The sequence below is a fragment of the Crotalus tigris genome, unplaced genomic scaffold (assembly GCF_016545835.1).
Source record: "Crotalus tigris isolate CLP2741 ecotype Arizona unplaced genomic scaffold, ASM1654583v1 scf7180000017916.3911339, whole genome shotgun sequence".
NCBI classification, from domain to species: Eukaryota; Metazoa; Chordata; class Lepidosauria; order Squamata; family Viperidae; genus Crotalus; species Crotalus tigris.
Genome location: NW_024096718.1, coordinates 3,565,700 through 3,591,344, shown reverse-complemented (window position 1 = coordinate 3,591,344; position 25,645 = coordinate 3,565,700). Strand labels below are relative to the sequence as shown.

The 25,645-nt window shown below is 37.5% G+C and overlaps 1 protein-coding gene across 1 annotated transcript; it reads left to right on the top strand.

Annotated features, from left to right (window-relative positions):
- The first annotated feature begins 305 nt into the window (after positions 1–305).
- On the top strand, positions 306–23,072 carry CCT2 (chaperonin containing TCP1 subunit 2). Its single transcript, XM_039344500.1, has 16 exons — positions 306–459; positions 1,496–1,570; positions 1,693–1,758; positions 1,835–1,946; positions 5,078–5,154; positions 6,682–6,794; positions 7,588–7,790; positions 9,085–9,185; positions 9,269–9,396; positions 17,805–17,908; positions 18,534–18,653; positions 19,210–19,338; positions 19,425–19,528; positions 19,950–20,049; positions 21,974–22,115; positions 22,833–23,072. Exons 1-16 carry the CDS (start codon positions 457–459, stop codon positions 22,861–22,863), a joined length of 1,608 nt encoding a protein of 535 aa, XP_039200434.1. The 5' UTR covers positions 306–456; the 3' UTR covers positions 22,864–23,072.
- The last annotated feature ends 2,573 nt before the right edge of the window (positions 23,073–25,645 follow it).

The window sequence follows — 25,645 nt, the reverse complement described above, 5'->3', positions numbered from 1 at the left end:
TGCTTTGACTGTATATGGCTCAGCAATAATGTGAACCTAGGTAGCTGCTAGGCAAGGAGAACTTTTTATGTGTACAAAAGCGAGAATTTCAAACACTGGAATTTTTTCCCTTTCTCTAAACGAACTAACATAGATTTCTGATGTCGTTTCTTTGCGGCGCTGCGAGAAGCTAAAATACCAACTGTGGCGGCTGGGTTCGTCTGCGTTGCATTGCAAAATATAGTGTTCGCGCTACTGCCACATGAAGATACGCTGTTGAGAAGTCACAAACAGCCTAACATTTGTCGAAGCGTAGAACTACGTCTCCCGACATGCAACTTTCTCCTCCGGCGGCGAGGAGCGGGCGCTCTCTGTCATTTCCGGCGCTCGTTGGATCCGATCTTGGGCACGAGCGCGTGGCTTTATCCTTGGACACGAGGCGGCTGGAGAGATTCGAGCCTTTAGAGCATCGTCACTATGGTGAGCCTTGGCGCGGTGCTGAGGGGTTTTCACTGCAGCTCACGAGATCGCAGCGCCTTCTCGGTGGTGATATTGGGCCATTTCGGCGGGAGGGGTGATGGAAGGTTCCAGAACCGCTCGCAGCGGACGCGGCTGGGTGGGGAATATTAGGCCCGTGAGTGTAATTTCTCCTCGGCAAGATTCAGCTCTCCTCATTCCCAGCCGGCGAGACTCGGTGTAGTGTTGGCTAGGGATGGGAATGGTAGACGGCATATTTCAGAAGAACAGAGTAGGGGAAGGCGGACGGAGGACCGCTCTCCCTTAACTCGTCTTAATTTTCTCTACCTCGCGAGGAAACGAATTTCTTTCATTTGAGATGTAATTTCAAAATGTAATGGGGATATATTCTGTTTCCTGGAGTTTTTCTGCGATTCCCATAGGACCAGTCAGTGAAGTGAACCTAAGCATCGCCTCCATAGTTGTTACAGTCGAGAAAGCTACTTGTTTTCACCTGTCCAATATAGTAGAGTTTGATTCCCTAGCACTGCCTTGCAAATAGTTTGGCTCTGCACAAACTGTTTCCATGGAAAAGCCCACTCTTTCTGTCAGAGCAATCTTTTTCAGAGATTTAATTTTCTTGAAAATGTGAGTCCTGTTACAATTTCTAAATAATTTCATGTTACCATTAGTCTGATTTTTTTTTTAAAAAATCATTCTGTCTTTAAAACAAACAGTATATTCGAGATATAAGCAACTTAGAAACAACGTGGCAAATATTATGAATGTATGGTAAATACAAGCTTAAAAACTGAAATTATGCATGGAAAATAGTATTGATGAAAATAAATTGATGGTGTTCTTCTAATACTACACTTAACCTAACTGAACTCTAACAATTAACTTTTGTTTCAATAATTTTGCTTTAATAATTATTTTAATGACATTAAATGTTTATATGCTCTAACATTCACATATCAAAAAATACCATAGTTACTGGTGAAGAGCTTGTAAGTTACTTTATTCAGTGTGGTTTATATCATCCCAATAACTTATTCAGGCAACCATGTCACTTGCACCTGTGAACATCTTCAAGGCTGGTGCTGATGAAGAAAAAGCAGAAACTGCTCGTTTAGTAAGTGTCATTAATTCTAAAAACTATAGCTACATTAAGGCTGAAATGTATTTTTTTTTCATTTTTTGGAACCCTGAATTCAAGCTGATATAAATTATGTTTATTGACTATTTGTATTACAGTCCTCTTTTGTTGGAGCAATTGCCATTGGAGACCTCGTTAAAAGCACTTTGGGGCCTAAAGGCATGGTAAGATTCTGTAAGTACTTTTTTTCATTAATATTTTGAATCGGGGGTTTTATAATCATAAATTTGTTACTTGCAGGACAAGATTCTTCTGAGTACTGGAAGAGAGGGGACAGTGACAGTGACAAACGATGGGGCAACAATCTTAAAATCAATTGGAGTTGATAATCCTGCAGCTAAAGTTTTGGTTGGTATGTATGTTTAAATATATTATTCAGATTCTTTTAAACTAATTTAGAAGTTATTATACATACATACATACATACGTGTGTGTGTGTGTGTGTGTGTGTTTTCTGAGGTTTTCGCGGGTGTTTGTATGTAGGTCTTTGGTTATTCATGTTTTCTCCCGCGACACTTCCAATTTGACGCGGGAGAAAACCCAAATAACCAAAGACCTACATATGTGTGTGTGTGTGTGTGTGCGCGCGCAATAAAAATAAATTCGAACACCAGAATAATATCAAACTAAAAGCTGTTTAATATAAATGCTGATATATATATATATATATACATATATATATATATACATATATATATATATATATATATATATATATATATATATATATATATATATATATATATATATGAAAATTTGCATAAAAATATGACTCCTGGGCATGTCTATGGTACAAATAAAATACGAACACCAGGAGAGTATAAATATAAAAATATACTTTACTAAAAGCTGCCAAGCTTTCGTTTGGAAACTCCAAACATCATCAGGGCTAAGGAGCCAGTAAACAATGATGACTTAAATGGGTTTTGCCGGCATCTGCACCCGGCTCATGGACCGCGTCACCGGTCCCGGCCGGTTAATTAGTGTTCCAGATGTTTCTTTATTACTCTCCTTACGCTTCCTTCTATGGTTCTTCCGGATCATTCCTTCCACTATCTCATTACTGGTATTCATCTCCTCCACCACCCCTTTATCCTTATTTCCTTCCATAGCACTGACCCTCCTCCCCTTTTTGTTTTCATTCTCCACCCTGGGGGCATCTGTTTCTCCTCTATCAGTGTTACAAGCTTCCCTGGGCTCACCGACGCTCCCCCACACACACGCTTTTCCCAATCCCTGCTCCACACCCTTTCTTCTCACTCTTCCACTGTCATGAGTAACTTTCATACGGGTGTTACATATTTGGGGGTCTATGCCCTCCTCCTCTGTCCTGGCAATCTTCGTGTCGACAGTTCTCCACCGTTCCATTTGTTTGCTGCGTGATCGGGTGCTTACCCCGTCTCTCAATTCATCCCTCCTCCCTATCGCACGCTCTTCCCCATTGCTGATAGGAACGGTATTCAGGCGGACACCAGGTCTCCAGATCTCTGCATTCTGATTCCCTGCGTTCTCACTCCCCTCTTCTGTGCTCGTCTTTGGGGGGACTTCAAAGTGTTCGTCCCGGGAGGGGGCTGTATTGTTGGTGGGGGTATTCCTTGTCTGCAGGGAATCCAGGCAGAATTCCGTGTCTCTCCCTTTCACCGTATGCCTAGGCAATCGAGCCATGCTTTTGTTCTTCTTCTCCCCTCTACCCACAGCGTCAGGCTGCAGGCTCCTCATGCTGGATCTTCCACTCTCCACAGTTGTTGTTAAGTTCTGGGGGTGGGGGTCTATCATGATGATATTGGGGGAGGGGGAGGTCTTCCATCGGTGGATGATTACGTGTGGCACACGTAATCATCCACCGATGGAAGACCTCCCCCTCCCCCAATATCATCATGATAGACCCCCACCCCCAGAACTTAACAACAACTGTGGAGAGTGTGGAAGATCCAGCATGAGGAGCCTGCAGCCTGACGCTGTGGGTAGAGGGGAGAAGAAGAACGAAAGCATGGCTCGATTGCCTAGGCATACGGTGAAAGGGAGAGACACGGAATTCTGCCTGGATTCCCTGCAGACAAGGAATACCCCCACCAACAATACAGCCCCCTCCCGGGACGAACACTTTGAAGTCCCCCCAAAGACGAGCACAGAAGAGGGGAGTGAGAACGCAGGGAATCAGAATGCAGAGATCTGGAGACCTGGTGTCCGCCTGAATACCGTTCCTATCAGCAATGGGGAAGAGCGTGCGATAGGGAGGAGGGATGAATTGAGAGACGGGGTAAGCACCCGATCACGCAGCAAACAAATGGAACGGTGGAGAACTGTCGACACGAAGATTGCCAGGACAGAGGAGGAGGGCATAGACCCCCAAATATGTAACACCCGTATGAAAGTTACTCATGACAATGGAAGAGTGAGAAGAAAGGGTGTGGAGCAGGGATTGGGAAAAGCGTGTGTGTGGGGGAGCGTCGGTGAGCCCAGGGAAGCTTGTAACACTGATAGAGGAGAAACAGATGCCCCCAGGGTGGAGAATGAAAACAAAAAGGGGAGGAGGGTCAGTGCTATGGAAGGAAATAAGGATAAAGGGGTGGTGGAGGAGATGAATACCAGTAATGAGATAGTGGAAGGAATGATCCGGAAGAACCATAGAAGGAAGCGTAAGGAGAGTAATAAAGAAACATCTGGAACACTAATTAACCGGCCGGGACCGGTGACGCGGTCCATGAGCCGGGTGCAGATGCCGGCAAAACCCATTTAAGTCATCATTGTTTACTGGCTCCTTAGCCCTGATGATGTTTGGAGTTTCCAAACGAAAGCTTGGCAGCTTTTAGTAAAGTATATTTTTATATTTATACTCTCCTGCAGTAGCGACTTGAGCCTGCTTAACGCCCCTAGTTTGGGGGGCCGCAATGCAAAAGTGATTATAATAGAACTGCAGTATACCAGTCAAAATACCAAGGTGTATCAACCAAAAAACCCGGTTTGATTAAAAACAATTGTAGCATCTTTAGTTTGGCTTTATCAGCTTACTCTGAGCTGATTTTGTGCTTTCAGGCAAATAGAATTATTTGCCAAGAAAAGCTGAGGATACAGCTTGCCTATCAAAAGCAAATTGGTGGAGACCTCATAAATCCCTATGGATATTCAACAATCTGCATAGCTTTGCTTATGTGTGATATTTCTCTTATGTGAACAGTGAGGGTGTGTGGAGTTCTGGATTCAAAGGGTAAAAAGTGCTTTGGAGTAAATGTAACATCTGCCTTCAGTTCCCTAAAGCAGCTGCAGTCTTTGCTTAGGATCATGCAGCTGTTCTACACAACTGTAGCAAGGTCCAAGGGGAAATGTGCTTGCATATCAAGGAATTGACAATGTGTGCTGTGTGCAAACCTATTCTCACTTTATAGCGCTCTTCTTTTTAAATGAAAAGCACTGCATACTCCTCCTGGAGAGGTCCCTATCTAACAAATGGGAAATATTAATTATGAAATACTATTCCTACAGATATGTCCAAGGTTCAAGATGATGAAGTTGGTGATGGAACTACTTCAGTAACTGTTCTGGCAGCTGAATTGCTAAGAGTAAGTTGTTATATATTTGTTTTTAATAAAAATTACAACTATTGAGAAAACAGGTTTCAACTTTTTTTCAAAAATGGCTCCTAAATCATTGAGTTTTCATTGTGAAAACTATCCTCTGCTAAACAATTTATATAATAGAAACCATATAACCTAAGGAGAGAGCATTGAGAAAAAAATGGTACTGCTAATTTTTATATTATGTTGGAAATTATTATAAAAATAGATGCTATCAATTAACAATTAGTTTCAGTATAATTTTTAAAATGTACCAAGCAAAGAAAAAACTTCCAATAGATTTTTAAAGTTTGGATTTCATGCGGTACAATACTACATATGATATTCAGTAGAACTGAAAAATAGCTGATAATGCTTACATAATTTCAGGATGGAAACAAAACTACAGGTAATTCCCCAGGTACGAACGTTTATTTAGCAAGTTTTCACAAAAATTAATTCAGAAACGGTACTTACATTAGAAATTCAAAATTGCAACCAAAAAGAGGCCTCTGTAGCCATGTGACTTGGATTCAGTCTCTGCTACAATGGCCGCCATTTTTAACTCTTGTAACTTGCCTGGGCTGTTTGAGTCTACCAGAAGCTGGAAGGGTGGTTTTTTGTTTTTTTGTTTTTTGTCCCTGGTCACATGGCCAAACAAGCAAATCTGGGGCCAGTTTGTTTTTGCTGCAATCTGCTACTGCCTGGGTTGGACTGCTACCTAGAATTACTTCTGTAAGTATTTAAAAAAAATTTTTTTTTTTTTGTTACTCTATAATTCTTGCAAGCACTTAGGGAACTGCTCTGCTTTTTAAGTGCTGTACTTTGCAAATCATTGTGTTTGCAAACTATTGAGCTTTTATTTTGGAGATTAGCATATATTACTGTAGTCTGTAGTTTTTAAATTTAAATTGCTTCCAGAAGTTATGGGTGCCCCATCACTGGAAGGTTTTAAGAAGAAATTGGATAGGCATTTATCAGAAATACTACTGTACTCTCTTGTGAGAACGGTGGGTTAGACTAGATGACCTCAAGGTGCATTCCATCTGTTACTACTGCAAGCCAAGAGTTCTGCAAATCCCTCCCCCATCTCCCTCTGGGTGCTTGACTGGAGATTCTTAAGCTGGCAAGTGTTTTTTAAAGCAACGGCTCTCACCCCCACCCCTCTGAGCAGCTGAAGATGCTTGAGCTGGCTAGCAGCAGTTGTATTTTTAAAAAAGCAACTTTAATGGCTGCAATTAATGGAGGCAATTTAGTTTCTGAGCCAGCTCACTGGAAACAGCTGATTGGCAGCTGTGGGGGAAACCCTCCCAGTTCAGTTAACATGGCAGCTAGCGGAGCAAATAGTCAGATCTTCATTCATTTAACAACCCATTTGATTTAATTAATGAATTTAATTTTAAAAGCTTATAAAATTGAGTCTGATTCATTTGATGAGTTTTTGACTTACGAGACTAATGGCCAGGCTCTATTAGGTTGGTACCTTGAGGACTACCTGTATACTAAGGTAAACAGTGTATATTTCATTAATAGGAGGCAGAACTATTGATTGCAAGGAAAATCCATCCACAGACCATTATTGCTGGTTGGAGAGAAGCCACAAGAGCAGCCAGAGAAGCCTTGGTGAAGTCAGCTGTGGATAATGGGTTAGTATAGCCACAGGCAAGGCAGCATTTTAATATCAAACTTGAGATCAAAATTATGTCTCTAACAAAAAAGGATTATAGAAAATAGTGCTTACAACTTGATTGCTCTTTGTTATTATGGAAGGATTTGAAATAAATGATCTTTACTGTAGCATTGTAACAAAAATACACTGAAAGTTCAGAATTTTGTTGTATATATACCTGTGGAAACTAATGCAAGTATTAATTAGATACAAGCTCCCATTTTCCTTGTCCTATACATCTCACTCTCCACTGCATTATAAACTCTTACTGTTACCATATAGAGTGGATGTTTCCTGAATATTTTTGTTCTCTAGAAGATTGTTCAATATTTGATGTAACAATTAGGAAAGTGTCTGTTCCAGGATGCAACAATTTACTATATTGTTAAGTACAATAAATACGTAGATGTAGGTGACTAGCATTTGGTGTTTGCTGAATTTCAGTACTGCAAAGTTCATCCTTTGGGAACAATAACTTGTCAGTGAATTCAGTTATCTCTGTGAGCAATGTATTTAAATCTCCTTTGAAGTACAAGAATAAGAAGTCACATTGGCAGGAATCTATTGGAATTCTAAAAATTGTTGTGGGATTTCTTGCTATTTCCTGTGTTAAATGCTGTTCTTTTACATTCTAGAAACAATTAGCTATATGAATATATTTTTGGAAAAAGGAGAATGAGACTTCCCTGTTTACTTATAGATCTTGTAGAGAGGCTTCAGGCTAAAAAGTAATTTTCTGTTGGTCCTCATTTTTTTCCCCTGTTTTTCAGTAAAAATGAAGCCAAATTTCATAAAGATTTAATGAACATTGCAGAAACAACACTATCTTCAAAACTGCTTACTCATCATAAAGAGCATTTTGCAAAACTTGCTGTAGATGCTGTCCTTAGGCTGAAAGGATCTGGAAACCTAGAAGCTATTCATGTCATTAAGAAGTTAGGAGGAAGTCTCATAGATTCTTACTTGGATGAAGGTATCGTATTACTGACAGCCGTTTTGTTTAGCTGCATGAATACAGCAGTAAAACATAACAGTGCAGACTTCAATAGAAAGATTATTGTTAAAAGTTCCAGTTAACCAAAGAAACAACATAGCAATATTATTTGATAAAATGTAAAAGTAAATTCTTGAGGAATCCGTAGAATTATGTAATTCTGCATAATTTTCTTTTTCTTGTATTTATGTATTTCTCAGATTATGTATGATTTGGAGCATACATGTATACTATATATTTTTTAAAGCTATAACGTTATCAAGAATAGATATTTGAGTGTTCATTACTGCAGATTCGGCCTATCCAAATTCTTAAAAGTGGTATACAGCGCACTTGGAAGGCTCTTGACAGAAAACAATCTTCAGTAAGATTATATAGGATGTATAATGAAAACTGAAGCTGCAATTTTATCAAACACTAGAATTCCCATGATTTGTTAAGTCATCATATTTCTTGTAAGCCGTCTTGAGTTGCCTTGAGCAAATAGGCAGCAATATAAATTTTCCAAATAAAATAAATTTCAGAGATATTTCCTTACCTAAACAAAGAAACAGTATGACTATGGATGAGCAAAAAAATTGCTGGGAGCAGGAGTGAATTCTGATTTTCTGGCGGCTTCTCTATCAAGTTTCCTTATGTGAAGCTGGTAGTGAGTGTCAGAAATTTTCTCCCTCCCTTCCTCTTTCTCTTTGTTCATTCTTTCCTTCTTCTCTTCCTTCCCTTGCTTCATTTTTCCCTTCCATTCCAGCAGATAGGTAGTTAAGGGAAATGGAGTAAGGGACTGCGAGTGGATGGCAAGGTGTAAGTGCAGAGCAAGGACCTGAATGGTCAGCACTGTGAGTGCGGATGGAGTGGCGGAGGGTACATCATTTCTTTATTGACTTTCCCCCTGCAAGCTTTCCACAAGCAAGGACTTTGCTAGTGGGAAGGTGAGAAGGCGCATCAACAATCATCAATTCCTTCTAGGTTCCCCATAACTTGTGGGAAGCTATCAGAGAATGTTGAAAATAAGGCATAATCAAGGCAGCACTGTGGTAATGCTGAATGGCAGTGACACCAAAGTGGCAAAAAATTCTCAGATTTCATTCCCTTAGGAGTAATGGGTCCCACCATTCTGAGGGTTAGCCCATTTGAGGTTTTGTCATATGATGCTGATTGTGTTTGTCCAATTGAAGATTACTAAATATCAAAAATACATGAGAATTTTAGTAGTATATAGTTTTAAAACAGTTTACTTAATCATTTATTGCTTTACCCTGCAAACTATTTTCAGGTTTTCTATTGGATAAAAAAATCGGAGTTAACCAGCCTAAAACAATTGATAATGCAAAGATACTTATTGCCAATACTGGCATGGATACTGATAAAATTAAAGTAAGTGGATTTCATAATACATTTAATGTAATTGAAATAATTGACATTTTAGTTAATATAACCATTGTATTAATTTCATGTAGATATTTGGCTCCCGTGTAAGAGTGGATTCCACAGCAAAGGTAGCAGAAATAGAACAAGCAGAAAAGGAGAAAATGAAGGAGAAGGTTGAGCGTATTCTAAAGCATGGAATAAACTGTTTTATCAACAGGTATGTATTTGGTCAGCAGAATTGGACTGTTATACTTGACATGCTTGCTGCTTCAGTGAATATAAAAAGTACACACCTGTTAAAGTGCCAGGATTTTGAGATATTTAAAAAAATCACACCAAGATAAATGATTGCAGAATTCTTTCCACCTTGTATACAACATATAAACTATTCAATTTAACTGAAAAACAATCTGAATTTTTTTAGGGAAAAACAATAAACTAGAATAATGTGTCTGCATAAGCATGCAAACTCTTAACTATCTAGGGATGTGGCTGTGTTCAGAATTAATCATATTCAAGCTGATGGTAAATAGTATCGATTAAAATGAGTTTGATCAAGCCTATATAAAGTTCAGCTATTCTAGTAGGATTTTTCTGACATTTATTCAGTTGCCTGTTACAGCAAAAGCCATAATCTGCAGAGAGCTTACAGAACATCAAGGGGAGCTCATTGTTAGAAGATATCAGTCGGGACTAGGGTACAGAAATTTTTCTAGGGTATTGGATATTCCATGGAACACAGTGAAGAAATCAACAAATGAAAAAAATATGGGCACTACACATATTTATATTACCAAGAATTGGATGTCCCTCCAGAATGTATGAAAAGAGGACAAATAGTCCAAGAGGCCTAAAGCAACATTAAAGGAGCCTCAGGATTTTTTGGCAAGTGCTGATTGTGTACTACATGTGACAGTAAGTTCCCATATTCTTCATACGTCTGAGCTGTGGGATAAGGTGGTAAGATGGAAGTCTTTTCTTACAACGAAAAACATCTAAGCCCGGATACAGTCTGCAAAACATCAGGTTTGACAAAAGCATGTGGGAAAATGTGTTCTGGTGTGATGAGACTATGAACTTTTGGGCCATGATTCCAAAAGGTATGTTTGGTGCAAGAACAACACTACACATTAGAAATACACCGCACCCACAGTGAAGCATGCTGGTGGCAGCTTTAATCTTTGGGGCTGTTTTTCTTAAGCTAGAACTGATAAGGTGGAGGGAAGTATGATCAGTTCCAAATATCAGGCAACATGACAACCCAATGCATATCTCCAAATCAACAAAAGAATGACTTCGCCAGAGCCTGCACCTGAATCCAGTTGGAAATCTATGGGGTGATCTGAAGAGGGCTGTGTGTAGGAGATGCTCTTGCAGCCTGACAAATGTAGAGCACTTTTGCAAGAAAGAGGGCAAAGATTCTCAAGGCAAGATGTGCCATGTTGATAAACTTCTACCCCATCTTGTGCTGCCATTAGATCAAGGGGTGCTTCAACAAAGTGTTTAAGGGTGTGCACACATATGCATCCATGTATGTTTTTTGTTATTTTTTCCCCCCTAAAAGATTTCGGTTTGGTTTTCAATTGAATTGTAGAGCTTATAAATTATACAGTGGTACTTTGGTACTTATTGTTAATTTAGTTCTGGGAGGCATGTTGACTACCAGAAATGATGAATACCAAACAGTTTTTTCCCATTAGAAATAATATGAGTCACAAGGCAGCTGACACTGATGAGTTCTAGCTTGTGCGTTGAGTACCAAATAAACAATTGAGTACTGAGACAAAATTTTTGTACTCAAAATACGTTGAGTACCAAATTCAGTGAGTTTCAAAGCAGTTCAGTACAAACGTACGACTGTATTAAAGGTGGAAAAAAGTCTGAAGTGATTTATTTTGGTCTAATTTTTTTTCAGCTCAAAAACCTGGCTTTTTAACTGTGTAGACTTTTTATATCCACTATACATAATTGGCATGATTTAGAGCAGGGTTTGTTGATTTCAGTAATTTTAAGATATGCAGACATGCTGGCTGGGTAATTCTAGTCCACAGGTGTTAAAATTGCTGAGGTTGAGAAACACTGATTTAGAGTTTCAGTTTCACTATTTCTATCTCCAACAAGACTTATATTCAGAATGTTCCCACTTAGATAAAAGTAGAGAAATTGTTTATCTTCTCTTTATAGTTCTTAGGCTAAAAATACTTAGATATTTTGGAGCAGCAGTTTTAGCGGAGGAGTTAATGGAAGGAGAATCATTGGCGTTTGCATCCCTGCCTGTTTTGCCAAAGGAAATGCATTGCATTGGAAATGAAGACAGAAAGAATCCTGTTCACCGGAGGAACATTTTTGAAACCACTATATTACCATGATGCATGACAGTAGTTTGATTGTGTCCCAAGAAACTTTACTGGACAGTTTCAAAATAGACAAGATGATAGGCCCACCTCTTTTGTTGCATATATAATGAGTTGAACTTGAATTGTAACACTATCTGTCATGTCTGTTTTGATACTTCCCTCTTCCTGTGGATGATGCATCATTTTGTGCATTGATTTTCTGTCTCATTAATGTTTATAACTTGTACTTATATTCTAAAGCCTATTACACAGATATCCAGAAACACATTGTTCTTAATTTTATTGATCAGTCAGTAAATAGTTCATTTGCATGTTCTTACAGCTACTGAGAATACTCATTCCCAGGACTTCCGGTTCCGGTTCGCGGCATCACTAGTCGCACGGGGAGACTTCTCTCCTCGTCGACTAGGTTTCCCTCCGTCGGTGGACCCTTATACGGGTCCAAAGTTGCCCTGGAGGGTGCGACTTCCATCGAGGAGGCTGCTGTCCGGCTGCGGAGGAGCGGCGGCTCCTCCAGATGTTCAGACAAATCTCCAAGGGCTGACGGAGAAGATCGGCCAATAAAATGGCCGATCGCCCTGCCGCTTCAGACCGTAAGTCAGACAACATCTAAGCTTTGAGTGCCCCTGTGGTGAATCTGGGTGAGAATTTTTTCTTATTTTTCTCTCTTTTTCGCCTTTTTTCGTTTATGCGCCTGTAAGAGCTTTTGAAATTATTTCCCTGGCTTGGAAAGGCGGCTTCTGCTTTCTTTGGGAAGAAAGGCATTTTACAAACACTGAAAGACTATATTTTACTTTTATTTGGACACTAAAAAGGAAAAAAAGAAAATTTAATATTGCAACTTTGCTTATTTTTTATTGAATTTTAAAACACTAAAGGTAAGCTGTACACCTGTGAAGCTGTGGGGGGGTGGATGTTTTTACATTAAACAAAGCCTCTACAAAAAAGAAAAAGAGATTTGCTTTTAAGCATTAGTATTAAAATGGAGAAACCTCAGATACAACTGAACTGTGCACTTATATTGGAAAAGATTTATGAGGCCACTGCAGAAATTTGTGCTACATTTAAAAACTGTACTTTAGAATTAAGATCCAGAGATTCTACTACATTTGCTCAAACTGATGTCCAGGTTACAACTGACCATGGCATAAATCAAAAAGTACCAGAAGAGGAATTTACAGAGATAGAAGTGGAATTTATTTCATCTGACAGTCCTTTCTTCAGCAACTTAGAGAACCAGAAGAAGCAAAAACTAAGACCTCAAAATACAAAGCAACTACATCGCAAGGAGAATAGAAAAAGATGTTTACTGCAGAGGAAGGGATTTATATCTTCTCAAAGATTACTGCAAGCATCAAGAATGGATTTACTGGTTGAAAGGGAAGCGCTTTTATGGAAGCCTATGTGGCATAGAAAGAAACCCAGAAATAGACTGAAAAAGAAATTTAAAAATGTTTAATGGAGTAAAAGGCAATGTTGATTTTATGGATTGTTTTAAGGATAATGATCTAGAGCTAGAACTAAGAAAAATGCAATTATATACATGCGTGTTTAAATTAGTAAGTGCTTAAATTGATTAGGTGATTTTTGTGTATAATAATATGATCTGATAAGGTATGATAATTAATTGGATGGAATTTGAAGTTTGTAATGAATTGAAAGGAATTAAGGTTTAACATTTTTTTTCTTTTCTCTTAATTGAGTCAGTTATAACTATATACATATGTGTTTAAATTAGTTAGATGCTTTTTTGTTGTATGGAATGGTTTGGATAAAAGAACCTCGGCTCTATGGATTGTATTAAGGATAAAAAATATATAATCATATATATATATATATATATATATATATATATATATATATATATATATATATATATATATATATATGTTTTCTGAGGTTTTCGCGGGTATTTGTATGTAGGTCTTTGGTTGTTCGGGTTTTCTCCCACGTAAAATTGGAAGTGTCTTGGCGACGTTTCGACGAAGTCCCATTCGTCATCTTCAGGCTGGTGTTTTCAGCTTCGTGCTTCAAAGCACGAAGCTGAAAACACCAGCCTGAAGATGACGAATGGGACTTCGTCGAAACGTCGCCAAGACACTTCCAATTTTACGCGGGAGAAAACCCGAACAACCAAAGACCTACATATATATATATATATATATATATATATATGTATATGTATATATGTATGTATATATATATATATATATATATATATATATATATATATATATATATATATATATATATACACATACATACATGTATGTATGTATGTATGTTCTGGAGTTAAAAAAATGTTCAGTCATGAGAATGTAATTTTGAAGTGCTTAAATTGATTAGGTGATTTTTGTTTATAATATGATCTGATAAGCCAACTTCCCTAAACTAACAGAAGATCAGAAACAAGAAATTAATGGTTTAGTTACTAGTGAGGAAATTGAGATAGTGATTAAAGAATTAAAATTAGGCAAAGCACCGGGCACGGATGGTCTGACATCTATTTATTATAAAACTTTGGTACAAGAGATGATTCAACCTTTAAGAGAGCTTTTTAACAATATACTACAGGGTTTAGAGATTCCCCCGTCATGGGGTAGAGCTTTTATATCTTTAATCCCAAAAGAAGATCAAGATCTTACCTTACCAAAGAATTATAGACCTATATCTCTTTTAAATGTAGATTATAAGATTTTTGCAAAAATCTTGGCTAATAGGCTTATGAGGGTTTTGCATCAGGTTATACATAAGGATCAAACGGGTTTTATAACTGGAAGGTACATGACAGACAGATTATTAATTTATTAGAATATCTAGACAAAAATAATCAAGTTCCTGCAGGATTGATATTTCTAGATGCTGAAAAAGCTTTTGATCAATTGAATTGGCAATTTATGCTAAGATTAATTGAGAAAATGAACTTTGGAGAAAAGATCTTACAAGCTCTGGGTGTTATTTATCAAAAACAAACGGCACAACTTATTGTTAATGGGGGTTTATCAGAGGTTTTTACGATAGAAAAGGGGACTAGACAGGGATGTCCATTGTCACCACTGCTGTTTGTTTTAACTTTGGAAATATTGTTGATTAAAATTCGAGAATCACAGGAAATAAAAGGAATAGAAGTTAATAAAAAAGAATACAAATTAAGAGCTTTTGCAGATGACTTGGTGGTTACCCTGTCCCAACCTATTTATTCCGTAGTAGAGTTATTACAATTGATACACCAATATGGACAGGTTTCGGATTTTAAAATTAATAACAAGACTAAAATATTACCCAAAAATATGACCAATTTGGATAAGCAGACTTTGGTTAAGTTGACAGATTTTGAGGTTGTTGGTAAGGTAAAATATTTGGGGGTTATTTTATCTGTTTCTAATGTAAAATTGTACAAAAATAATTATGAAAGGTTATGGGTCAGGATACAAAGAGATTTGAAAAACTGGGAGAAACTGCAATTATCCCTTTTGGGTAGAATTGCGGCGATTAAAATGAATGTTCTGCCAAAGTTCCTTTTTTTATTTCAAATGATACCTATCTTAAAGAATGAGATTAATTTAAATGAATGGCAGAAAGGTATCAATAAATTTATTTGGGCGGGGAAAAAACCAAGAGTAAAGCTTAAAATAATACAAGACATTCGTGAGAGAGGTGGACTCAAGGTACCGAATTTGAAACTGTACTATGATGCGGTGGTTTTAACATTAATTAGTGATTGGGTTAATTTAACAAATGTAGAAATACTCCTCTTGGAGGGTTGGGATTTACTTTTTGGATGGCATGCCTATTTAATTTTTAATAAAAAAGTTGATAGGGACTTTAAATTTCATATTATAAGGATTTCTTTATTTCGGGTTTGGAGGAAATATTATAGAAGTGATTTTAAAATCCCATTATGGGCTATACCTGGGCATGCGATAGAGAGGATAAGGAGAGGAGTTAAGATGGATGGTGTTTCTTATGCACAACTACTTAGATGGGATGGTAAAAATTGGCAGTTAAAATCTTTGGAAAATCTAGCACAAGAAAATATTAAATATTCATTGTTTCAGTATAGACAAATAGTGGATAGATGGAAGTTGGATTGTAATGTGGGTTTACTGAGAGAAAATGAAAATTTTCTTAAACAAGTAAAAGACCAAAGACGAACTCATATTAAGAGAATTTATGGGGTGCTAGTGGAACTGGATTCAGAGGCAGAATTAATTAAAGAATGTATGATTAAATGGGCACAAAATTTTGGTGAACCAGTTCTACTAGATACCTGGGAAATTATTTTGGTGAGGAATGTCAAATTTACACAAGCACAGAATCTAAGGGAGAATTTTTATAAAATGTTTTACAGATGGCACCTTGATCCACAAAAAATGTCTCGTATGTATCCTGACTTACAGCCTAAATGTTGGAGATGTGGATGTTTGGATGCTACTTATTATCATATCTGGTGGTCGTGTAAAAATATAAAAGCCTTTTGGATTAAGATATGGTGGAATATTCAAATAATTTTTAGAAGGAGGGTAAAATTTACTCCGCAATTATTTTTGTTAGGTATTGTTACTGATTGTGATGCTAAGGAGGTTATATTGATGTTAAATTTGATTACAGCCGCAAGGCTGTTAGTAGGGCAATATTGGAAGAAGGAATCTTTGCCTACTTTGCAAGAGTGGTTTTTTAAAGTTTCTTATCTGGCGGAAATGGCAAAGATTTCGGCTTTCTTGAAGGATCAATCGCAGGAGAAGTATTTTGCCGTATGGAAAAAATGGATAGATTTTATACAATATAAGTTGGATATTAAAAAATACTATTTAGTTTTTTAATAACTTATATTTAAAATTTAAAATATTTTATAGATTTTATCCTTTTTCTTTTTTTTATACTTTCTTTTATCTTTCTCTTTTTTCTTTTTCTTTAGTTTTTTTTCTCAAGTATTTTTCTGGTATTTATGTTTTTTTATATATATATTATTGTTAATTATCTTATAGTTTGTTTAATTAATGTATTCAGTATTTAGATTTATTTATGTTTATATTTTTTTTAGATTATTTGAAGAAATTTTAATTAAGCCTATGTTCAGCTCTGGGAAGGTCGGGGGAGGAAATGGGAGGGTAGGGGCGGTTTGGGGATGGGTTGTTTTGTTTTTGTAAAATTTTAAAAACTTAATAAATATTTACAATAAAAAATATGATCTGATAAGGTATGATAACTAATTGGATATCTGAAGTTTGAGTAATGAATTGAAAGGAATTAAGGTTTAACATTGTTTTTTTTTAAATTAAGTTAGTTATCATTGGAAGAAGAAGTGAATGAGATTGGTGATAAGAGGGTTGAGAGAGATTAAAAAGTTAAATATACATGGTAGAGATACTTGAAGTGATAATTTGTTGATGTAAAACAATATTTGATTATGGTAATTTTTAAATTGATAAAGCTTTAAAACAGGTGGAGTAGTAACAGAAATTTAAGCTAGAAATGGAATATATTAAATCTATTATGTTATTTGTGAGAAATAGAGAGATGATAGTGAATGTATTAAGTTGAACTGTTTATGTATGTTTTTTTACCTTGAATTGTTTGTTTACCCAAACACCACGGTGTGTCTAAAGTACTCTTTGTTAAAATTAAAAAAACAATAAAATATTTTTTTTAAAAAAAGAATACTCATTCCTCCAACCGAAATGGAATAAGTGTGTCTATCGTTGGCCGTTAATGATAATTTCTATGCATATTTGAGCATTAGTTGCTTATGAACAATAGAGTTGTTTTTCCTTACAAGGACTTGCCATACTGACAATTTATCTGATCCATAATGATTGTTCTTATTCAATTGAATGTAGAAAAATGCTTGGTAGATTACAAAAAATTAATTTGGTAGCAGAAAGATTAGAAACAATTTTAGGAACATCAAATATCTGGAGTTGTGTATTTTGAAATGCAGTGTTTGCATGGACCTATTTTGTGACACAACCTTTTGATCCTCTGATGGTCTCCTAAAGGCTTTTGTCAAGTCTTGCCAAGTCCTGAACATTTTGAAGTCGAAAACCTGGCCTCCTTAATCAACTGTACTTCAGAAATGTTGAATTAAAACTGATCATTTTCAGGCATTATGAAGTAGAATTATCGGAACTTTATTCCCATATATCTGGAAGATATTGGATTGGATTATCCTATTTTTGTGTGCACAAGGAAGGTGTGTTAAGGTTTAACAGTTGAAGAATAATCAGTGTTTGCATGTGATTAGAAATACTGTATGTTTCTATTATAGGCAGTTGATTTATAATTACCCAGAACAGATGTTTGCTGCTGCTGGAGTTATGGCAATTGAACATGCAGATTTTGCTGGAGTTGAGCGTCTAGCTCTTGTGACAGGTAAATAAATCCTACAATTAGTATTGATTTTCACTATTTACCCTTGAAATATCTTCAGTTTAGTTGGAGAAAATGGGATAGAGAAAATGAAAAGAAAGAATTATAGATTATTTCCTAACTCTTGAAAAAAAAATATTCCGAAGCTTAATACTTAAAGGTATGTTATATAGGGAATGGTAGCTATGGATGGGTGGGTAGAGATTGGATGTCCTCTTTTCCTGTGAATCAAAATGCCTTTCCCTTGTGCAAAATCTCAGTTGTTTTGAATGACAACTTCTTTTTATCATTATTCTTCGTTGAATTATCATGATACTCATCAGAGAAATTTCATAATTCTGCATTTTTAAAAATTGGTTTTCAGTTTGTAAGAACAAATCTATTGACACATCAAAGAAGATGCTGGACAATGTCAAATAAAGTGGACTTTCAGTATTTTTCTATTCTTTTGGATAGAAAATGATTTGAAATGAAGTAGCAGTATGTAGTAGCCATTTCTTCATAAAGTTATCAGAGATACTTAGGAAGAGAATGCATTTTTGTTTTATTTTAGCAATTTGGAAGATAAATAGTCCATTACTGGACTATTATGCAAGTGAAATGATTTATGTGAACTTTAATTTTTTAGGTGGCGAAATTGCTTCAACTTTTGATCATCCAGAACTAGTAAAGCTAGGAAGCTGCAAACTAATTGAAGAGGTCATGATTGGTGAAGATAAACTTATTCATTTCTCTGGAGTTGCTATGGGTAAGATGGATTGAGCAATCCTCCAGTTATTTCTGTCCTAATAAATGTTGGACACAACAATCCTAATCCGATTATTTAGAAGCTATTACTTATACTGTGCAGTGATTAGATCAAAATAGTAGAGGAAAGATGGAAAATTAAAAATAAGAGAATGTAATACCTGACCATATGTGGGGAGAACCCATGAAGTCACATTGATGATCCATACTTTTCATAATGCTCCTGCATTATAATGTACATATTGTATTTCTGATCTAGTAGGTATAGTGGAGTTGGTAAGCCCAGTAATAATGAAGAAACAACGCATGCCACACACTCTGTAGAACTATTAATCATTAGATGCTCCATCCCTGCTCAGAAAGGGATGTGAATGCTGAGATTTGGTCTGCCCATATAATACAGAATTTATGAAATAATTGTATAGTGTAAAGGCAAGTTAGAATGTGAGCATCAGACTTTCTACAAGTAACTTTTGAACTAGTCCTTATGTATCAGGTAATAATCTTAAGACTCTTAACATTTCAATTTACATATCTTTCCCTTTTTTGATTCTTAGGTGAAGCTTGCACCATAGTCTTACGTGGTGCAACACAACAAATCATAGATGAGGCTGAAAGGTCTCTGCATGATGCACTCTGTGTTCTTGCCCAGACAGTCAAAGATACTAGAACTGTGTATGGTGGAGGTGAATATTCAAACTTTGAAATCTACACTTTCTTCAATGCAAAGATTTACTCACATTGGCTAAGATTTGGTTTTTCAAATTTTCAGGCTGTTCAGAGATGTTAATGGCTAATGCAGTGTGGGAGCTTGCAAAAAGAACCCCTGGCAAAGAATCGTTAGCAATGGAGTCTTTTGCTAAGGCTCTAAGTACGGTAAGCTTCTGTCCACTTAATTGTATTAGAAGTAAATATATAAAGTTAAAAGATATGGAAAAGACCAGCTGTCTAGCTTTTTGAGTGTTTTTAACTCTTGGGAGAAATCAGCATTCATTTTTGTGGGATAAGTTACTTGTTCCATGAGTCTTGAAAAAAAAGTTACTGATTAATATTCTGAATATTTTTCTTCAAGGTAGCCATTCACATAATGTACAGCATATAATGTAAAAGGCCCAATTAAAAGGAATATGTCTGGAAATGGAGTGATATTATAATTGACCCTTTTCCCCAATTAGCAACTAGCTGTAATTGGAAATACTTAAATGTGAATGAATAATATAGAGATTTGTTGCATGGTATGTTTGAATTAGCTTTCGTTGCTATTTGGTACTGATTTAATAAAGGCCTATCTTTGTAGCTCCCAACTATCATAGCTGACAATGCTGGATATGATAGTGCAGATTTGGTTTCCCAACTTCGAGCTGCCCACAGTGAAGGGAAGAATACTTATGGACTTGGTAAGTTCGTATTTTTAATAAAATCTTAGTCCAAGAGTGGGAAAAAACCCAGTGGGCATTTGCTAATAAACTGCAGTTTTTACACTTCGGTGTCTGAAAAAGAGAAATTGTTAAAATATTCTTTCTCTGTCCCCCTCACTTGCTTAGAACTTTCATTGGAAACTATTGTGAGTTTAATTCTAATAATTCCAAACACAGCTTAGTTTCTTCTATGCCAGACATATCAAACACACGGCCCGGGGGCCGGATGCAGCCCGGGAAGTGGTTTCATGTGGCTCGCGAAGCCATCCTGGAAACAGTGAGGGAATGGCCAATGTACAATTTTGTGGTGGCCATCCATGCTGAAACACATTCAGTCTTAGTTCCACAAGGCTGTCTGGAAACAGCGAGGAACCAGCCCCTGCTGCGTTAGCCGCACCCCCTGGGTGCATGCTGGGGAGGTGTCACCCTTTCTGAGGAATGAAGAAATGAACCATCGCCTGGAAGTAGCCAGCAAATGGGCCTCGCCTACTTCACATATCCGGCTTGATGGGCTCCGGGGGAGGGGTTTTGGCAGGCAGAACGGCGCTCTCCTCACAGCGCCAAGAGCTGAGCCGGGTGGCGCGAATTTGATGAGAAGTGCAATGCTTCCTAGCCCCCAGCGTGCCCAGTTTCAGCAGGCAGCAAGATGCAAAGCTGGCGAGCTTCGCACTGCCCGGCTCAACTCTCAGCGCTGTGAGGAAAACACTCCACTACTGCCAAAACTGGGCAGGCTGGGGGCTGGGTAGCATGGCGCACATAATGTTGACTCTCACGTTGCTCATGGCATCCCCTCCCCCAGAGCCACCAAGCCAGATATGTGAACTAGGTGAGGGCCATGTGCTGGCCACTTCCAGGTGATGGTGCATTTCTTCATTCCTCACGAAGGGTGACACCTCCCCAGCTGCATTTCTTGCCTGTTTTTCTCCCTCAACTCAAATATTTTCCCACCACTCTAAACTTAGGAAGGAAGGAAAGAAGGAGAGGGAGGGTCTGAGGGAAGTCCTGTCCTGCTGCCCTTTCACCATCCCCTTGCCCTCTCCTCCTGGCCTATCCCAGGGGTCTCCCATCCTATTGCTAAGGAAGCTTTGGATATAAAGCTGGGTCTCCTCCCATGGAGAGGGAATGGGCCTCCCTCTGACTTTGCCCTCGTACCCATCATGAGCAACCTGGGTAAGGAGAGCAAGCATAGTAGCAGCAGCCTTGAGGTAAGTGCAGCTGGGTGTCCCCTTGGGGAAGTGGGGCTGAGCTTGGTGCCGCGGGTGCTCAAGGGCCAGGCTGAGCATTTGACCTCTGCTGCCCAAGGCTCCGGGCAGCCCGTGCCACCATCCAGCCCCCCCCCTCCATGGCCTGAGAGGAATTGAGCTCTTCCAGTGGACCATGCCTTGGCACTTGCCTTGGTTCCATCCCCTTCTGCCAGAGACCCTCAGATCTGTCCCACTGCTGCCCAGGCCACCACAGGCACCCTTGACACGAATGATGTAGAGCTGGCCACACCCACTCCATCCATGCCCACCCACCATGGCCATACCCACCCGGCCCCCAAGGGCAACCACAGTGCTGATGCGGCCCTCAGTGAAATTGAGTTTGACAGCCCTGCTCTATGCGTTTTTAACTTTGGATTCATATAGGCCTAGACAATGTGACCATGCCTAAGAAAATATATATGGAAATTTAGTGTAAAGCTTCAAATTTCTCTGATAAAACCTTAGTCCTGGGCTGATTGTGAACCCAGAGACAGTCCTCAGATCTAAATGGACATCTGAGCTCTTCCTCTTCAATTCACCAACTAACCAAATGCATAAACTCATAATATGGATCACTTTAATAAACAATAATTGTGTAGTTGAAAATTGCAACAGAAACAAAAATGAAAAAGTCGATAATTCTCTGTAATCTCTTTAAGATATGAAAGAGGCTGCTATTGCAGACATGGCAAGTCTAGGAGTCGTTGAAAGCTTTCAGGTGAAACGTCAGGTTTTGTTAAGTGCTGCTGAAGCAGCAGAAGTCATTCTACGTGTTGATGACATCATTAAGGCGGCACCAAGGTAAAGTACAACTTTTCATCACTTGTGAGAGAATGAGCTAATTAAATATCAAATATTTTTCAATGGGTGGGCAGCGTTTTCAAGCAGAATGTTTTTTCTAGTTATTGTCTTGACCTCTGAGGGCAACAGTGAACAGGACATAGATGCAGGGATATCACCAGAGATAGGCTGAAATTGTTAATTTTTAGGAGGCGTTGAAGAGAAATAGTTGGGTTAATCTCTGTGGAGACTCAATATATGTATTGTTGATTGTGGTTTAAAAAGGTCAAAAATTACTCTCATTTCGTAATATATAGTTGGAAGGGATACACCAATGGGACATTTATATTTTTGATTATCTACCCATGTTTTTATAGTTTAAAAATTGCACATATAGCTTCAGTATTTATTTTATGATTCACTGTTACCAGGTTATATGAGCTAATACTACTTAATTAAATCTTAAATTGAGATTTATTATTTATAATTAATTGTGCTACAGTGGTTAGACTGCAGTATTTTGGGCAAACTGCCCACAGCCTAGAATTTGATCCTGATGAGTGTCAAGATTGACTCAGCTTTCCATCCTTCTGAGGTCGGTAAAGATTGTTGACATTATAAACTGCCCAAAGAGTGCTGTAAAGCACTATAAATCTAATCGCTATTGCTATTTTGAATAAAGAAATATTTTCCTGTCCTGTGGCATCTGCTTATACACAATTCTATTGCTTCTTTCAGAAAACGAGTACCAGATCGGTATCCTTGTTGAACATTCTGCATTCAGAAAGAACATTTGAACCAGATTGGATTGTACTTCTAACAGATTACAGAAGGAATGGCACATTTAGCACCGACGCATAAGTGTTTTGATTTAACTTGTATTATTTTTTAAAAAAACACATGATTGTACAACATCTGTACTCCTTCACTGTTCCTTTTGTGTAGTACTCATAATAAACATTTCAAATAGAAATAGATTAATCTTTTATTTTCCTATCATTATTTCACTGAATGTGCACTTAAACCTGGAAAAGTGAAAGAGCAGATTACTTTAAACATTTGTAGATGGCAGCTTGATCTTATAAGCAGTGTTCAGGATCATTATTTTAAACTAAAAATTGCATCTTATGTTTAGTTCATTTAAAACTATTCCTCAGCTCCCATCAGCCTCAGCCAGTGTGGCCAGTAATAAGGAATTAGGGAAGTTACAATTTAATGCATCAGAAAAGTATTGGATTGGTTGTTCTTACATTAATAAAGATAAGATATTGCAGTAGATTTACTTTATGTACTAGCAAGTGCAAAGTAATTTGGCTCCTAAGTGTATATACTCTCAGATAAGCCAACAATTTTAGGTGCTGAAATGCACTGCCAAAATTGGGTTTCGCTTACCTGCCAAATAGACTTTTAAAAATATATTCTGTATATATGTAAGACCATCCGTGGATAAGTAGACTCTTGAATTTTTAATCAAAATATGAAAAATGCGTCCTACAGATAAGTCAGTTGTGAAAATTGAAGTATGAAAATTTTTAGGGCTCATCTTTCAAATTTATTTTATTGGTATGCTTTAAAATTCTGGAGGTAGATATACTCGTTGGAGTAAAATGATAGTTTCGTATCAGAACTAATCAGAACAGATGCATTTGATATGAAAATTTGAAGAGTTAGCCAGCATTTTGAGATGCATGAAACAATAAGAAACTCAGAATTTACAAGAGGTTGAAAGAAAAGAGAGAAATATATTTAGACAGAAGCATCTTTCTGAATAAAAAACCCCTTTCACCTTAGGAATGCATTTGTAAACTGAATAGCAATTAGAGAAAATACACAAATTATATATTTGGCACTTGGTTTCAAAGGCAGAGAATAATATTTACTTTTATTTCATAAGTTGAGAAAAGACCATCATTGTAGGCTGTATGAAAACTCAAATAAGATTCCAGGTTCAGCACTAATGGTCAGGAAAGAGTCTTCCTTCTGTCATTCTGGAAGAGCTCATAAAGCATAATATGATTGTGGAACTTGATACGTCAATGTTGTCCTGATACGCAGCTTTCTGTGTCCTACCTAACTGCAAAAAACTGACAGCATTGTGGCTGCATTGGGCTTTGTGTGACATGGAAGACTGCATTCTGAAATGGGTGTACTCGAGTATTTGCAAGGGAACGCATTTTGATCCCTGTCACTCAGGGCCACAGAAGGGTAGCTGGTTGGACATAACTTTTTGCATCCTGCTACATATAGCTTTCAAGCCTTCTTAGGAAGGAAACTCCTTAATTTTGGAACCCTGACTTAAAGTTAGTAACTTTTAAATGTTTGGTAAATTTATCAAATGTCTAATAGTAGTTAAGAGCTACATCCCCAGGAGGGCATAGCCCCATCTAATGCAGGTTTTTAAAATCGGGGAGTGAAATGAGTTAGAAATAAATGATAACTAATACATTGAATATACAAATGTTTCCCATTAGATTTCCTGAAACAAAGTAGCATTTTGTGTCAGTTGAACCATCTAGGTTGGGTAGGCAACCTTGGCTCTTTTATGACTCGTGGACTTCAACTCCCAGAATTCCTGAGCAGGAATTCTGGGAGTTGAAGTCCATGAGTCATAAAAGAGCCAAGGTTGCCTACCCCTGATCTAGGTAGAGGACATTGCAGCAATTCAGCCCTGGAAGTTACAAGGTGAATTAAGTAATTGTTTTTTTTTTTTAAGGAAAAAAATATTCTTAATAATGGATACAATGTGAACATGTATTTTAAACTTGAGGGCTTAGGAGTGGAATATTAGTAAATAACTTAGAGACCCACCATTCCCACCCACACAAAAAAACCTGAAAAAAGACATGTCTTCTAACAGACTTGTCATGTTATTCAATGATGTTGCTACTCATGATACCTGAAGTTATCCATCCCTATATAGATGAAAAGTATGTTATTTATCAATACCTAATATCTAATTTATCAAGAATCGCTGTGTTCTGGAATACCCATAGTGTATCAATATTGCTGCATAAAATTATAGAAGTATAATTGATGAGCATTTCATGGCCACCTGCAGGCTTCCAGGCATCAATTTGCAGCTTCAAAAATACACCAAATTCCTGACACCAAATTACAGTAGCCAAAAATTTCCATTTAAAAGTGACTGCAAGGAAAAATAAATCATCACTAACCTTCCATTTCCTCATGGCCTCCTGCTGAAAAACATGGGCTTTGCCTATCTAGTAAAGACACTGTCCCTTGCCATCTCCCTTTTCGGTAATTCTTGGAGATCATACATGATCCATGTAGATTAAAATTGCTGCTGTAGTCTGAAAAAAGTGATTCACACACCTGACCTGGATGCTTTTGACAGAGCTAAGGCAAGAAAATCAAGCAAAAGAGACAGTTAAGGTTAAGGCCCCAGGCTGAAAAGTTGAAGACCGTGAGTTCAAGTCCTGCCATAGCCATGAAAGCCAGCTGGATAACTTTGGACCAGTCACTCTTCCAACCCAACCCACTTCACAGGGTTGTGGGGAAAATAGAAAGAGGAAGGTACTGTATGTTGGTTA

What these genes read in the sequence shown, in the direction of transcription:
- CCT2 (XM_039344500.1), top strand. An exon ending in AGATTCTTACTTGGATGAAG is followed by an intron (nt 7,791 to 9,084) that starts GTATCGTATTAC and finishes AACTATTTTCAG; the next exon opens with GTTTTCTATTGGATAAAAAA. An exon ending in ATCATTAAGGCGGCACCAAG is followed by an intron (nt 22,116 to 22,832) that starts GTAAAGTACAAC and finishes TGCTTCTTTCAG; the next exon opens with AAAACGAGTACCAGATCGGT.